The 13653-nt window shown below is 36.7% G+C and overlaps 1 protein-coding gene across 1 annotated transcript; it reads left to right on the plus strand.

The window, feature by feature from the left end:
• Positions 1-1713: 1713 nt before the first annotated feature.
• On the plus strand, positions 1714-13359 carry LOC114533220 (sushi domain-containing protein 2-like). The gene is made up of 15 exons (XM_028554719.1): positions 1714-2088; positions 3583-3693; positions 4067-4232; positions 5227-5478; positions 5872-6109; positions 6602-6810; positions 7775-7919; positions 8795-9024; positions 9202-9416; positions 9862-10075; positions 10804-10929; positions 11201-11467; positions 11761-11910; positions 12114-12263; positions 12830-13359. Exons 1-15 carry the CDS (start codon positions 1777-1779, stop codon positions 12997-12999), a joined length of 2955 nt encoding a protein of 984 aa, XP_028410520.1. The 5' UTR covers positions 1714-1776; the 3' UTR covers positions 13000-13359.
• The last annotated feature ends 294 nt before the right edge of the window (positions 13360-13653 follow it).

Genomic DNA, 13653 nt, shown 5'->3' on the forward strand with positions numbered 1-13653 from the left:
AATGAGGAAGAGAAAGGGAAAAGGGGGGGGGAACGGGCGGTAAATGGGCGATGAATAATCAGGTAATGTAAAAAATAGATATAATCGAGCATAAGAATATAATAAGATATAATAAGAATAAAGCGAAAAACTCGTGCAAAATATATTTCCGCGCTTTTCTTTCACTCCTCTAAACTGAGTTTTTGACTGTTTCCTGTTTATTTTTTCTGTAATTTAGCAAATTAGTTACTTTACTTATTTCTAAACATTCCCGGATATTTTTGTTTAAAACCTGTCTCAAACGTACAAAAACCCAGAAAACCACCTTCAATTTAGGCATCAAAGACGACGGCGTATAGTTACCGTTACCAAAGCCACGTATAACCTAGGGCTGAAAAATTCTGAAATTGCGCATAATTATAGTTTTTACGGGAAATATAATCAGACCGTTCTTTGATTTTCTAGAGCAATGAAGTCGTATTTACTAGCGAACGTTTTCTTGAACATCCTTCAAGTGGTTTATATGCGAGTAGAGCTTGCAGATTTTTATCCTTATGGACCTGATAATGGAGATCTTCAGGCACCGACCAATGATGATGGTAGTACTGGTCGTATAAATATTGGATTCCCGTTTCCTTTTTTCGACGAGGATCACGATTCCTTCTTTGTATGTATTTAAGTTTTTATCTTAACTACTAACTAACAACTACTAACAATAAAAGAGTTTTTGAACCGGTCGGTAAAAAATTTGGGAATATAAAAATGTTTCTCCGTACGCAATTCATACGTTAAGAGAGATTCCGATTTACACACTAAGTCGTTCAATTTATGGCTTGGATCAGCTAAAATTTGATTAAAAAGTTTCTTACATGTGAATTCCCTTCGTGCTTGTAATGTTTTCAACCCACTTTCGATCAATCCATCCTTGTAATGTGCAGACGGATAAACAATTCGGAGAATAGAGCAAAATCTATATTTAAAACAACCAGTCCAGTCTCAGTAAAAAATTAATTTCTGTAATGTGACCTATGGCTTCGACCAATCAGGACTCGCGTTATATACCTATATGTTATTTCCATAAAATAATATGAATCTTCAACGTGTGTGCGGGAATAATGAAAATGGCGCCGTCAACAACGAAGATTGCAGGGGAATTTTCGGTTTAGGGCGATGCTGTGATTAAAATGTTTTTCATGAAACGTTTCCCTGCATGTGAAAGAGTGGAAAATTAGAGGAAATTTTAAGTGGAAGTCAAGTCCGTTCTGCGCATCGGTTCTGCTCATAACAACCTTTCTCATCAAAAATACTAGTTCATGAGGGTGACCAATTCTAAAAAGAGCAAGAGACCTGTTAACCCTTACGCGAGAACGAGGCTAGTCAGGTTTTTTGCAGTCAAAATTTCAAAATCATTTTTAATTTTCTAAATTTTGACTGGAAAACTGTGTTATTGTGTAGCTCTAAACAGTTCCACCGAAAAAGTGAGAAATAAACAAATAATTATAAGAGAATCTGACTAGCCTCGTTTTCGCGTAAGTCAAAACAGCCCCCTTGCTCTTTTTCGAATAGCTCTATACAGAAAATGAATGTTGTTAGGTATTTAGACAACACATTATCGTATTTCAAAAATTACAGAAGTTCAAAATGCAAACAAACCGTTTGTTTACATATACGGACTTGACTTTCACTTTAAAAACTATTTTTAAGTTGGTTTAAATTTTGGCTGAAAGAGAGAGAGCATCACGCCGTCTACATGGGTCGAAAATATACCAATAGTCTTGCTAATAAATATTCTACTTGATGCGTATAGTCGGTCTTTTTCAGATAAACACGAACGGTGTGATTTCTTTTCTTCGCGAGGTGTCGCAGTACACACCTGATCCTTTTCCACTCTCAAATAGCCGCCGTCTAGTCGCGCCATTCTGGGCAGACGTCGATACAAGAAAGGGCGGCGCTGTTTACTACAGAGAAACTCAAGACTTTTCTATTCGCACACGGATCTCTGAGGAAATAAGGAATTTTTTTGTTCGCCAAAGAGGTTTTTCAGCAAAATGGGCTCTGATAGTGACTTGGTTGGACGTTGCTCGCTTCGGAGGACCTTCCTCCCCGAATGTAAGTAAAATGGTCCTATAAATGAAGTCATATAGTCATACAGTCAAACAATTGCACGAGTCATTTCACAGTTGACGTGCACGGTGGAGAGCGGGAGCAGTCCTCTGCCCTTTAGCACTGTTTTCCATACACTGTCGCGTACTACGCACGTAAAAGTTTAAAATAATTTAAGTGATACTTATGAAATCAACGATTGAATAGATGAGTAGGTTGAATTCTGTTGAACATTTGGTGTGTTTTCTCTGGCATAAAATTGATTATTTAACAACTTAGAGGTTTTAAGCTTTTACGCGCGTGTACGTACGTGCAAAAAACGCGACAGTGGAAAGCAGCCTTTTAGAGGGTGTGTAAAAAAAACGCAACGCAACCACTAAATATTCGTTAATACTCAATCTATTGTGTTTCAATAAAGTGCCGGTTTGAATAGAGAGCGGCTAAAGCGAATGTCATAAGTATTAGGTGGTTACGTTTTTTTTGCACTCGGTACAGGGTGTCGAAAACGCCCCGAAAGTATCTATTGTTAAAATTTCAATGCATGTCATGTTCGCGAATTTCTCCGGTAGGGATTAACGCAACTTAATTAATTATAACACGCGCTAAAGCCTGGTTCTCATATATATGACCGACGGTCGGCAATAGCTAATGTCAGTTATCACCGGGGGGGAGGTGCTTTAAGCCCTTTTTGGCGGCCAAAATTATTGATATAAAAGTCAGACGGTAACTGGCTGACATTTCCTAGGTTCATTTTCCATTCCGCATTATAACGAATGCTTAGATTTAGTAAAAAAGCCTTTCGATCACTAGCAGAAAGGATTGTTTTTATAATATTTTTCAATTTGTCATAAAGTTTCTCTCAAAATGCAGGGTAATTAGTTAACCGGTTAAAGAATTAGGTATGGAAAACTAAAATTTTATGGAGGGTTCTATATATTAGGATCTGCCCCCCCTCCACATTCCCTGGATACGCTCCGAGGGCCCTGCTCTGCCCTGTGTCCGTGAATTGGTAATTTTCAGTAGCGTAGCGTGCCTGACGATTTAGGGGCTGCTTACATGATACCCGCGGTTATACCGAAGATTTACCGAAACGTGCATGAGAGCATATTGATGGGTATTAAAATTTGTGAAACATACAACGGGTATTATGTCTTTGTGAAACATAACAATGACATGTTACTGTGGGGATGATTACACGATTGCCAGGATCGTGTCATATGCTAATTTGAACACCCCAAAGTCATTCCACCCTCCGTTGAATCTTGGCTAACCGGGATCATGAAAACAGTCATATTAATGATGCAAGGCTAATAATACTTTGGTATTGAATGACCGTGAACTGTATTCAGTTACTGCTAGTGTTTTCTGACTAGAGCGAGAATAGTTATTTATTGTACAGGTTTAACGTACTTACTATAGTACCTACCCAATTAAATTAGATTATTAAATTAGAAATTTCATTAAAGTATCTAGATCAGGAAAATGCGATTTTTTATATAGAACACATTTCAGACTATATTGGCTACAGACGGTGTCAGCTCGTTTTCAATATTTCTCTACAATAAAATCACATGGACTTTTGGTTCTGCAAGCAACAATACAGCAGCCCAGGTAATGAAGAAAATCCATTATTTACTATTATCAATGAAGAATATATTTATTAACAGGTGAAATATAGATAATATTCACACAGCAATCCAAATAATCAAATGCCAACGCCACTGATTACATTAATTTTATCCAAAGAAACGCGATCACTCTGTTTTGAACTATTCGGCAAGTTTTTTAAACGTTTTAAAGGCAAAGCCAATCAAAATGCCCAAATTTTAAACACTTCATGTAAAATGGTAAATAATGTACCCTTGTAAACAAACTTGTTGATTTATCTAAAGCGAAATCCCTCCTTGTTGTAGGTAAAGGCCCAAATGCATGCAAAATTCGTCCTCATGACTGCTAAAGCTCCCTATATATTTATTCTTTCCAGGCTGGTTTCAATGCAGGTGACGGTATTCGATATTTTAATATCCCAAATTCTCGCACTCCCGCCATTATCAACATTGCCTCGACATCAAATTGTCAAGAGGCAGGGAAATGGATCTTCAAGATCGACGGGGATAAAGTTGTGGATAATGGTTGCACATCTGGTGGCGGTATGAGAAAGTTAACGCTCATATAACTCTTATATTTTATTATAATTTTATATCAAGATTCAAATGAAATGAGGGAATAAATTATATGCAATAACCGAATAAGAGAACATAATAACTGATTATTATATGGATGGGGGTATTTTACTGAGAACTAAAACACTCGTAGAACTCATACGCCACTACATCCGGGACCAGGTGTGCGTATTTTCCGTATGTCACGTTTAGGGGTGACATAACGAGTTTCGAAAATTTTCCCGCCATTCCCTTTGTTGTTGTTGTGAAGATACAAATGCCCTTTGTTTTGTATATAAAACGAAATTAACGTTAGAAATACAAACAAAAACACATAGACATGCATCTTTAGATAAGGAAAAATTAGTCTACTTTAATGTTTAGGTTATAATTTAAAAAATATTTGCTTTTATAATGGTCTTCCGCGGCTAATTTTCTTGTCGCCTTTGTGTGTATTTTTTTCACTTATAATTTAGTCCATATAATAAACAGAACATCACACGGTTTGCTCGAAGATATGGATTTTATGTTCTCGTGGCAGGAACAGTATCTCACTCGTTCGCTGCGCTCACTTGTGAGATATTGTTCTTGCCACTCGAACATAAAATCCATATCTTCTCGCAACCGTGTAATATCCTCTATTTATTGACCTCGCTTGTTCGGTCTCTACTGTGAAATATCAGACCGAGGCTTTTTAGTATGCAAAAATCTCACAGTACAGACATATTTCACAGTATATACAGACCGCGAACAAGCGAGGTCAATTATCTGTAATTTTATGACTGAACTGCATGGGACATCCGGGATAATGGTCCAGATAGGAAATATACGAACCACGTTCCGGATATGGGATTTTACGCACCGCTCGTCAACCAATGGGAAAAAGGCCTAAAAGGCTTTATAATATAATAAATTATATTTCTCTGTTCAATATGTCGTTGCGGCTGGAATACATCAATTTTCCCTCGCGGTATTTGTTTAGATTTGCAACTTTCGCCCAGATCAGGAATTGAATTGGGAGGTACTAAAGTGTTTATTGGAGGTCCATGTTATAATCCTGGTGATGAGATTGTGTGTCGATTTAACAAGACTATTAACACAACTGGTGTGATTGTCAGCTCTAAACTTGCCTACTGCATCACTCCTCCATTATATAAAATGCATGGTCGTATGCCAATGGATGTTTCACTAGATGGTGGCATAACGTTCAATCATACTGGTATATTTAGATCAAGTGAGTGAAGAAAACTAATTTTATAACCAATTTTATAACAGGCAGAGATGAAACTTTCTTTTTTACAGCTTTTATGGTACAAATACCCAACTTTCACGGATACTTAATATGGTTAATTTTTACATTCTTGCCAGTCTTACCAGTCCAGAGCCTTATTAAGACCAAACATGAAAAACCTCTGAGTTTTGAACAGTATTTCGAAAATAGCATAGCAATAGTTAAATATTCACTGTAAAAATCCTTATTAAATCTATGGTAGCTACTATAATATCCATTGATTTTTACTCATATCAAAAATCAATTTGATAATGTGAAATTGAAACTTTCCTAATTGTTAATCCCGACTAAGAGATTTTTCCGACAAATTTGCCAGTTCTTTTTTTTTCATTTTAGTTCCCTTGGCTAGAAATCCTCCGGACATAAAAGGACTGGAAGTTGAAAATTGGGCAAACTCCACGAAAACTATCTTGACATGGAACCCGAGTGCAATTAACTCTACGCACGTTCACATCGAGATATCTGCATTTGACGCTTTCAAATTTTTGCTTCATGATGTTAGTTTGGCTAGCTTTAAAGAAGTTCTTAATTCTGGCAGTTACCAGCTTGATTTCAGCGCACATGTTTTCTCGACGTAAGTATACCAGAATAATGAAATCATGTTGTAATTATAAACGTGTGTATCGATATAATGAGCCGGTTGTATCAATCCCGTTCACTGGCGTTTAGCCTAAACAGTGGATATGTTCAAAATAGAATGTAAGTCTATCGTTCTATTCAACAAGCGGACTAAGTGTTTTTGACCTTAATAAAAAGATACTGTTTACAACTATATGCATAATATTCAAGTTGACTCACTCAAAAAAGTTCTAAGAGACTAAGAGTGTTATTCAATTTTGACTTATCCACCATTTAAGCAAAATAGGCTTGATACAACCGCGGCCCCAGGGCATTGAGGACCGCTTATACTAGACCACTTTCTGGTGCGATTTTCTTCTTTTGACAGATGGAAACGAGCAAAGGTTTATGAATACCCTGTGTTCATTAATGTTCTTTATCAGTAGCTAATGTACAATACTAAACCTAGTATAGTATAGTAATACATATACATATGGTCATTTAACAGGAGAAGGCGGCGAAGAAGTGTGGATACAATCTCACCGATTGCAATTGTTAAAATAACCCCATCTGAACCCAGAGTCAAACGATTTGGTGTCACTCCTAAAAACGCGATATTCAGCAGTGTTTTTCTAATTACATGGCTGATATTTAATGATATCGAATGTACCAATTGGTATGACTTAGAAAATGACGCAGAAATTGCAAAACTACAAGGTAATTGTCGGGAAATAAAGTACAGCTATTCTGAACATCGCTTTCAGAAACTGCAGGTGGAAAATAATCATTTGGCTTTCTCTGCGTCAAAAATTGTTTATTCATCTGCGTGTTTTACCAGAGGAGAGGTGATCGAGATCGATTCGTACTCTACCATCCCATGTACGGTCATTTATGATGTAAATCAATCTCTGCAATCCCCACCAGGCTGTGAAATTAGTAACAAAAAATTAAAATTGGGTACCTCAGATTCACTATTTTAAATTATTTTAGTTGTAGGCCAAAAGGACACAATGTCAATGACATGAAGAAACAAAACTATAATGATTCTCATTATTTTGAATGCGTAATCTTATGACCTCGGTAATGACGTCACACGATTTTAACATCACAACGTTTTAAAATTAGAATCACCTTTATTGAAATAGTTTTCAAGTTATACTCTCACGAGCCACGTGCAAAGATGCAAAACATCCTTCTTCAACACATGCATGAAAAATATTTTTTATTTTGATATTGATACTTCCATACTTATTTGTCAAAATGAAAATTTTTTTTTCATGCATGTGTTGAAGAAGGATGTTTTGCATCTTAATTTGCACATAGTTGTGAGAGTAAAACTTAAAATCCATCTCATTTAAGGTGGTTTGAAATTTAAGGCGATAATGTTATGACGTAATTATCATGAGATAATTGACCAGAAAAAAAAATATTAGGAATTTCAAAAACTCTCATGCAACTGATGCAAGATTGGAAATATATGTCTGTCTGTTGAGAATGTTTCCACCATAATACCTGGGACTAATTTTAGAATTAATTTTCTAAATTAAATTTCCATATGATTTCAATTTTTACTGAGCTCGGACAATTGAAAGAATAAGCACTGTTGTACAGTACTTAATATATCGTGTACCGCTATATGCTTGATATTTATCTATTGGTATTAACTCTACTACTCTTACAGAGGAATTGCTTCCATGTCCGACGAGTTTTCGACAAATGTTAGCTGATTCTGGTCAGTTTATCCGAGATTCTGGGATTAAACGAATGCTAAGCACATATATCTATCATCGCGGTAGTTCAACATGTTTTCGCTCCAGAAACCCAAGGTATGGTAACTATAATAATACGGTTATAACTTTTAAGCCAAGGGCCGGTTGCATCAATTAAACGGTAGATAAATTTAAAATAGAATGCATGTCTATCGTTTTATTCAACCAGCGAACTAAATGCTTTTGACCTTAATATGACCTTAATAATAATACGCTGTTTACAACTAAGTATTCAGTGTATACAACACGTCAAGTGTTCAGCAGCAAATGGTGGCTGATGTGATAGAGTATTTCCAGTTTTCTTGCAGTAAACATAGACTGATTTAAATACAGAAATGATGACAAATTTACATCCGGACTCTTTCTGACTTGCTGTGACGGCAACTACGACTTAACCAAAACATGGAAGAATTATTTCTGTGACGTCCCTAGCCTGGCTCCTCCTATGAAATAACTTGTTTTTACAGTCAGTATTATGCTACTGCCTGCCGTGGCGGAGCCAGCATTGATAATTGGGGGGGGGCATATTCATAAATTCATGATAACAGACTGTAAAGACAATCCATTTAAAAGAAATAAATCCTGCGTATCACGAATATATGAATATGCCCCCCCCCTATTATCGTTCTGGCTACGCCACTGACTGCATGGGTATACTAAGATTGTATATATCATTCCTTATCAGTTTAATGTATTCAGCTAATAATCTATTTTCCGGACTTCCTTGTTTTCTTTGCACACAGGAACGGTATATTCTGGATTAATATATATTTTATGTCATTCCCCGTATTAAAAAACATCGCGACAGTTTACATGCACGGGATTGGAGGTCGTCGGATCGATTTAGGTCGAACTACAGTATATCCAGTGTAAAAAATATCGTAGCGTGTTAGTTGTTTTGGAGAATAATATGTCCCATTTTGTTTTCTCAGTCCATCAGGTGCTGGTCAACAATGTTGTTATAATAGTGCAGGTTCATTGGTCGTGGGACCGCCAGGCGGCGGTTCTTTCGATAAGAAATCACCGGATGAGGATTTCTGGTGGCATATGGGACTCGATGTCCTTCCTTGGTTTGCTTGCTGTGGATTCAGTGAAAATTGCAACAAATATTTTGAAAAACGACCATCTGATGATGGAAAGCGATATATTCCTCCACCAATTGGTAAGCTGAATTCGTCAACTGCAAATTTACACATTCATGCACTACATGCAGTTTAATTGGTAAAGAATTTTGCTTAATGGTTGATGATCCTCGCCTTGGGCGACAAATTTTTAAGTAGACACTTGCTAATATAAGATTAATTTTGGATTTATTTGAAATTATCGGACTCTGTTGCAGCCGATACAAGAGGGGATCCACACTTGTCCACGTTTGATGGCACATTCTACACATTCAATGGTTACGGTGAATATATTCTTCTTCGTGTGAACAATGGCACCGATTTTGAGTTTCAAGGAAGAATGAATCCCATCACTGACAATCAAGGAAGCACGACAAAGGCAACAGCGCTTACAGCATTAGTTGCCAAAGCAGCAGAAAGTGACACGGTACAGGTAAGACAACCGCGAGAAAACGATGTGAGTTGTCTTTCCATCGTGTTGTCATTCCATCGTGTTGTCATTTCATCGTGTTATAGTTCCACCATGTGTGTTGCCATTCCACAGTGTTGTAATTCCACCATTTTGTCATTCTATCGTGTGTTCATTCCACCGTGCGTATTGTCATTCCACCATGTGTGTTGTCATTCCACCATATGCGATGTCATTCTATCGTGTTGCCATTCAACCGTGTTGTTAGTCCACCGTGTTGTTAGTCCACCGTGTTGTTAGTCCACCGTGTTTTTATTTCACCATGCCTTTTTTACAATTTTAAAACATATTTCAAAACATTCTTTAAAATGGCTTCACTCTAATTAGAAATGACTCAAATTAATAAAAATTACACGATAACATTGTTGCTTTTATCTCATAGAGCTAAATTATTGTCTTCTGTTCTAAGATTGAGTATAACAAGCGGAGAAAGATAGATGTTCTTGTCAACGGTGATCGAGCAGAATTTGACGAAGAGTCAAGATTAGATTATACAGGAGTATTTGTTGTTAAACAGAACGAATCAAAGATAGGCGTCTACTTCGCTTCAGGGGAATCTCTCGATATCAGAGTATTTGAAGAGTTTTTAACCTACCAAATATCAATTCCAGTCAGATACAAAGGTTGGTGGTGGTGGACTAAAAGCAATACTCTAAGCAGATGTTCTAGAGAGCATACTTTCTTATAAATTTTTTGAAAACACAGATTTTTTCATAAATTTGAGTTTTTGAATGATGCTTGCATGATTTCACTAGCGAGAAGAGTTTCTGTGATATTTTCTCGGTAATAATTTACTCCACTTATTTGATTTCAAACAGAAGCGAGATATAATTAACCGTTGGATGACAATTAAGCTTGGCAAGTAATTCGCATAACTCAGTAGGATGTAATACAGGATTAACCTAATTGTCAATGCAAATAATGCATGATTAAATTTCAAATATTCGGAAATTTTATTTTATCTCTTAATATTTTTCTCAGTTTCATTTTTCATGCATAATGAATTGTTTCACATTATTTTCAACCTCGAATTTAACTTTGAATTTATTTTAAATAGCAAGGCCCGCAGGTGAGAGCCAACCACAGGTCCCCCATCCCTTGCAATCAACAAAGGCATCACCGGAGATCAAAATTATCGGGCCCCATGTATTTTCCGCTCATGCCCCTCCTTTCTTGCCCATTTCCCGCCCATGCCTCTCCTTTCTCAACGGTACTGAATAAAACTCTTACATCAAGTGCTTACACTAACTCCCTTGCATTGCCTCATTAACTTGCATTAACTCACTTGCAAGAGTTATTCCAACGCCCACTGTCCTGTGGCTAATGTCTTTGATAAAATTTGTTTTTTTAGGAAAAACAGCTGGTCTTCTGGGATTTTGGGATGACAGCAAGGATCAAGAATTCCTGTTGCCCAACGGAATTTTCATTCCAACGAATTCAACCTCGCAAACCATTCACAATGAATTTGGTCAGAAATGTATGTTTCAACTTAAACATATGGTTATTGTTACGTTAGTATACTCAGCCTGCAAGAATACCAGTCTTGTCAGAGCAAAAAGCTTTTTGAAATAATGTTCCCAATGGTCTAGTGGTGAAACAACCCTGCTGGTAACGGGGGGCGCGGGTTCCCGTTGTGAAATTCAGAGTAAAAAAAAGAAGAACAAGAAAACATTAGTTATTTGTGAACTTTTGATATTTATTTTAACGGTAAGGGCCCAAATGAAATGTAGAATTTGCAACTTCTTTAGGGATTGCTACCCAAGAAAACACTCTTTTCACTTACCATTCTGGAAAGAGTTATTCCAGCTTTGTCAACCTCGGCTTCACTCCTGTCTTTTTGGATGACACGTCGTCGCTGTTCTCCAATTCCACATTCGAAGCGGAAGTGAGGAACCTTTGTGGCGGAAATAAGGAATGTATCTTTGATGTTGCGGTGACTGGAAAGACAAGTGTTGGTGAAGCTACTTTAGAATATTTTAATGAACTGCAGCAAAGAACAAATAACTCACAAATCGGTATGAAAGTGACAAAAGCCGAAATTGAAATATGTATTACTGAATTTGAGCTTCTCATAAGTAGACTTTTCCATCTACTGACATATTTAACTCCAGTAAAACACAGCAGTAAATGCTGTTACAAAATGCAGCATGTACGCGTATATTATATTTATCCATGCAGTCTTTCCCCTTCGGAGGTTCAATATTAATATTTTTCCGGCACTAAGCATGAGCGGAACTTACGTAGGGACGGCAGCTTAATATTATGGATCCATGCAGGTTGGCTGTTCAACTTCTATTTTGCATTTCAGTTGCTATTCCTATCTTCTTCGGTTGTGATGGTGTTGAGAATAGTATGAAACAAACAGATTCTTGTGGTGTTTGTGATGGTGATAACTCAACCTGTACAGACTGTGATTGGAATATCAGACCGGGTTTTGTTAACAACGGAACGTGTGCCGGTAAAAATATTTCACCAATTTTTATTAATGCATATAAAAAAGCACGCTATAACTAACACCCCGCCCTCTCCCTCGCCAAGTACGCCTGTGTTCTTATTATTATCATCAGTTGTATGACAGAATAGATTCGCTTTATAGAACTGATGAAAAGCTCTTAGAAATTCGTTCAATACGTTTTTTTTTATTTCTTTACTATATCCCAGGCTTTCACAATGGTTGGAGTGAGTGGAGTGCTTGCTTCAAGAGCGGCGACGGGAAAATAAGAACAAGAAACCAAACCTGCTCTGTCAAGGGACGTTGTGGTCATTTGGTTGGAAATATACAACGCGAAAACTGCGATGAGGAAGATGATGGTAATCATAGTTTTTAGTAATTCATCCAAAAATATAGAAATACTCTAACTTACACTTAAAATTAAAAAAAAATAATACTTGGGTACCCGATCCCCAATAATATTCATAACTTGCGTAATACAACCTCGTTCCCAGGGTCTTTTGGGAATTTACGAGGAGGAAGAGAAAAGGCCCTGGGATCGGTCGTTCAAAATACACACATTTCGTGGGTATTTTGAATGAGCATAATTTATCATAAAGTTTTGCGTAGTATTTTCAAAATGCCGGCGTCACGTAGAACGGATAATATTATCGCATTAAAGCATATTGGAATTGTACTATTTCGGAATAATTACAAAATATTCTGCCAAATACACATGAATTAGGAAAAAATTGGCTTAAAATAGATCTATTTGGCTTGTTTTGATTCCAACGTTCATAACCAATTCAATCATACTTGAAGCATGATCTGCATACAATATAATTTCCTCAGCATATACAACTAAATAACTAAATTGTGACAGCCTACTACAAATATGCATGTGTAGTTTCTACAATAAATATTTTTTTCAAAATTTTATGTTTAGCTGAAAGCAGATCTTCGGTGTTTTATTTTCTTGTTATTGGAGTGCCTATTCTTGTTCTCTTTCTCGTGGTATCGGCCGTGGGGTTGTTTTACTGGTCGTTCAAGAAGAGGCAAGAAACAGCTGGCAAACCTGGTGGTGAAATCGATGCTAACACGTATATGATGAGCTAGATGAGGTTGGCCGTGCAGTGAAATACAGGATTGAAGCATTAAGGTTCTTCTACTCGAGTTTAATAGACGTAATCAAAATATATCCAAACAATACTTAGATAAAGATTATAAAACATCCTGTTCCGTGCTCATTAGTTTCCTTTTGAACATTCGGTCCTTTCAAGAACCGCAGTAAATGAAATAGATTTCACAATCACAGCACAGTCTTACACAACCTGAGTTAGGACAGGCTCATGTGAGCTTTGTACAAAGTTGCAAAGCAATCTCTCGAACACATGCATTAAAACGTTTCTCTTTTAATCGTAAGATACATGTTGAAATAAACGTCAAGACGAATTCGAGGCCCAATTAACTCTATACCGGCTAATTGGATTGTACACCGATTTATCGTTTAAAATAAAGAAATGAGCGGAAGGGATTTTTGCTTCATCGAAAATAGCTAAGTGTTATGTACTGACCATGACGTTATAATTAATATTAATTATTTAGCGCTATTTTGTTGAGTTAGCATAAATAATTCAGTTTTCTCTTTCGCTACGAAAGGGTTTACAAACTGTTGATATTTAAAGTAAAATATGTAGACAAACGGATCTAAATTCGCCGTAAGATGCGGTATATTTTAAATTTATTTTGATTGAGGATAGCTCCAACCAA

The sequence above is a fragment of the Dendronephthya gigantea genome, unplaced genomic scaffold (assembly GCF_004324835.1).
Source record: "Dendronephthya gigantea isolate DGI-Jeju-01 unplaced genomic scaffold, DenGig_1.0 000088F, whole genome shotgun sequence".
Taxonomy (NCBI): domain Eukaryota; kingdom Metazoa; phylum Cnidaria; class Anthozoa; order Malacalcyonacea; family Nephtheidae; genus Dendronephthya; species Dendronephthya gigantea.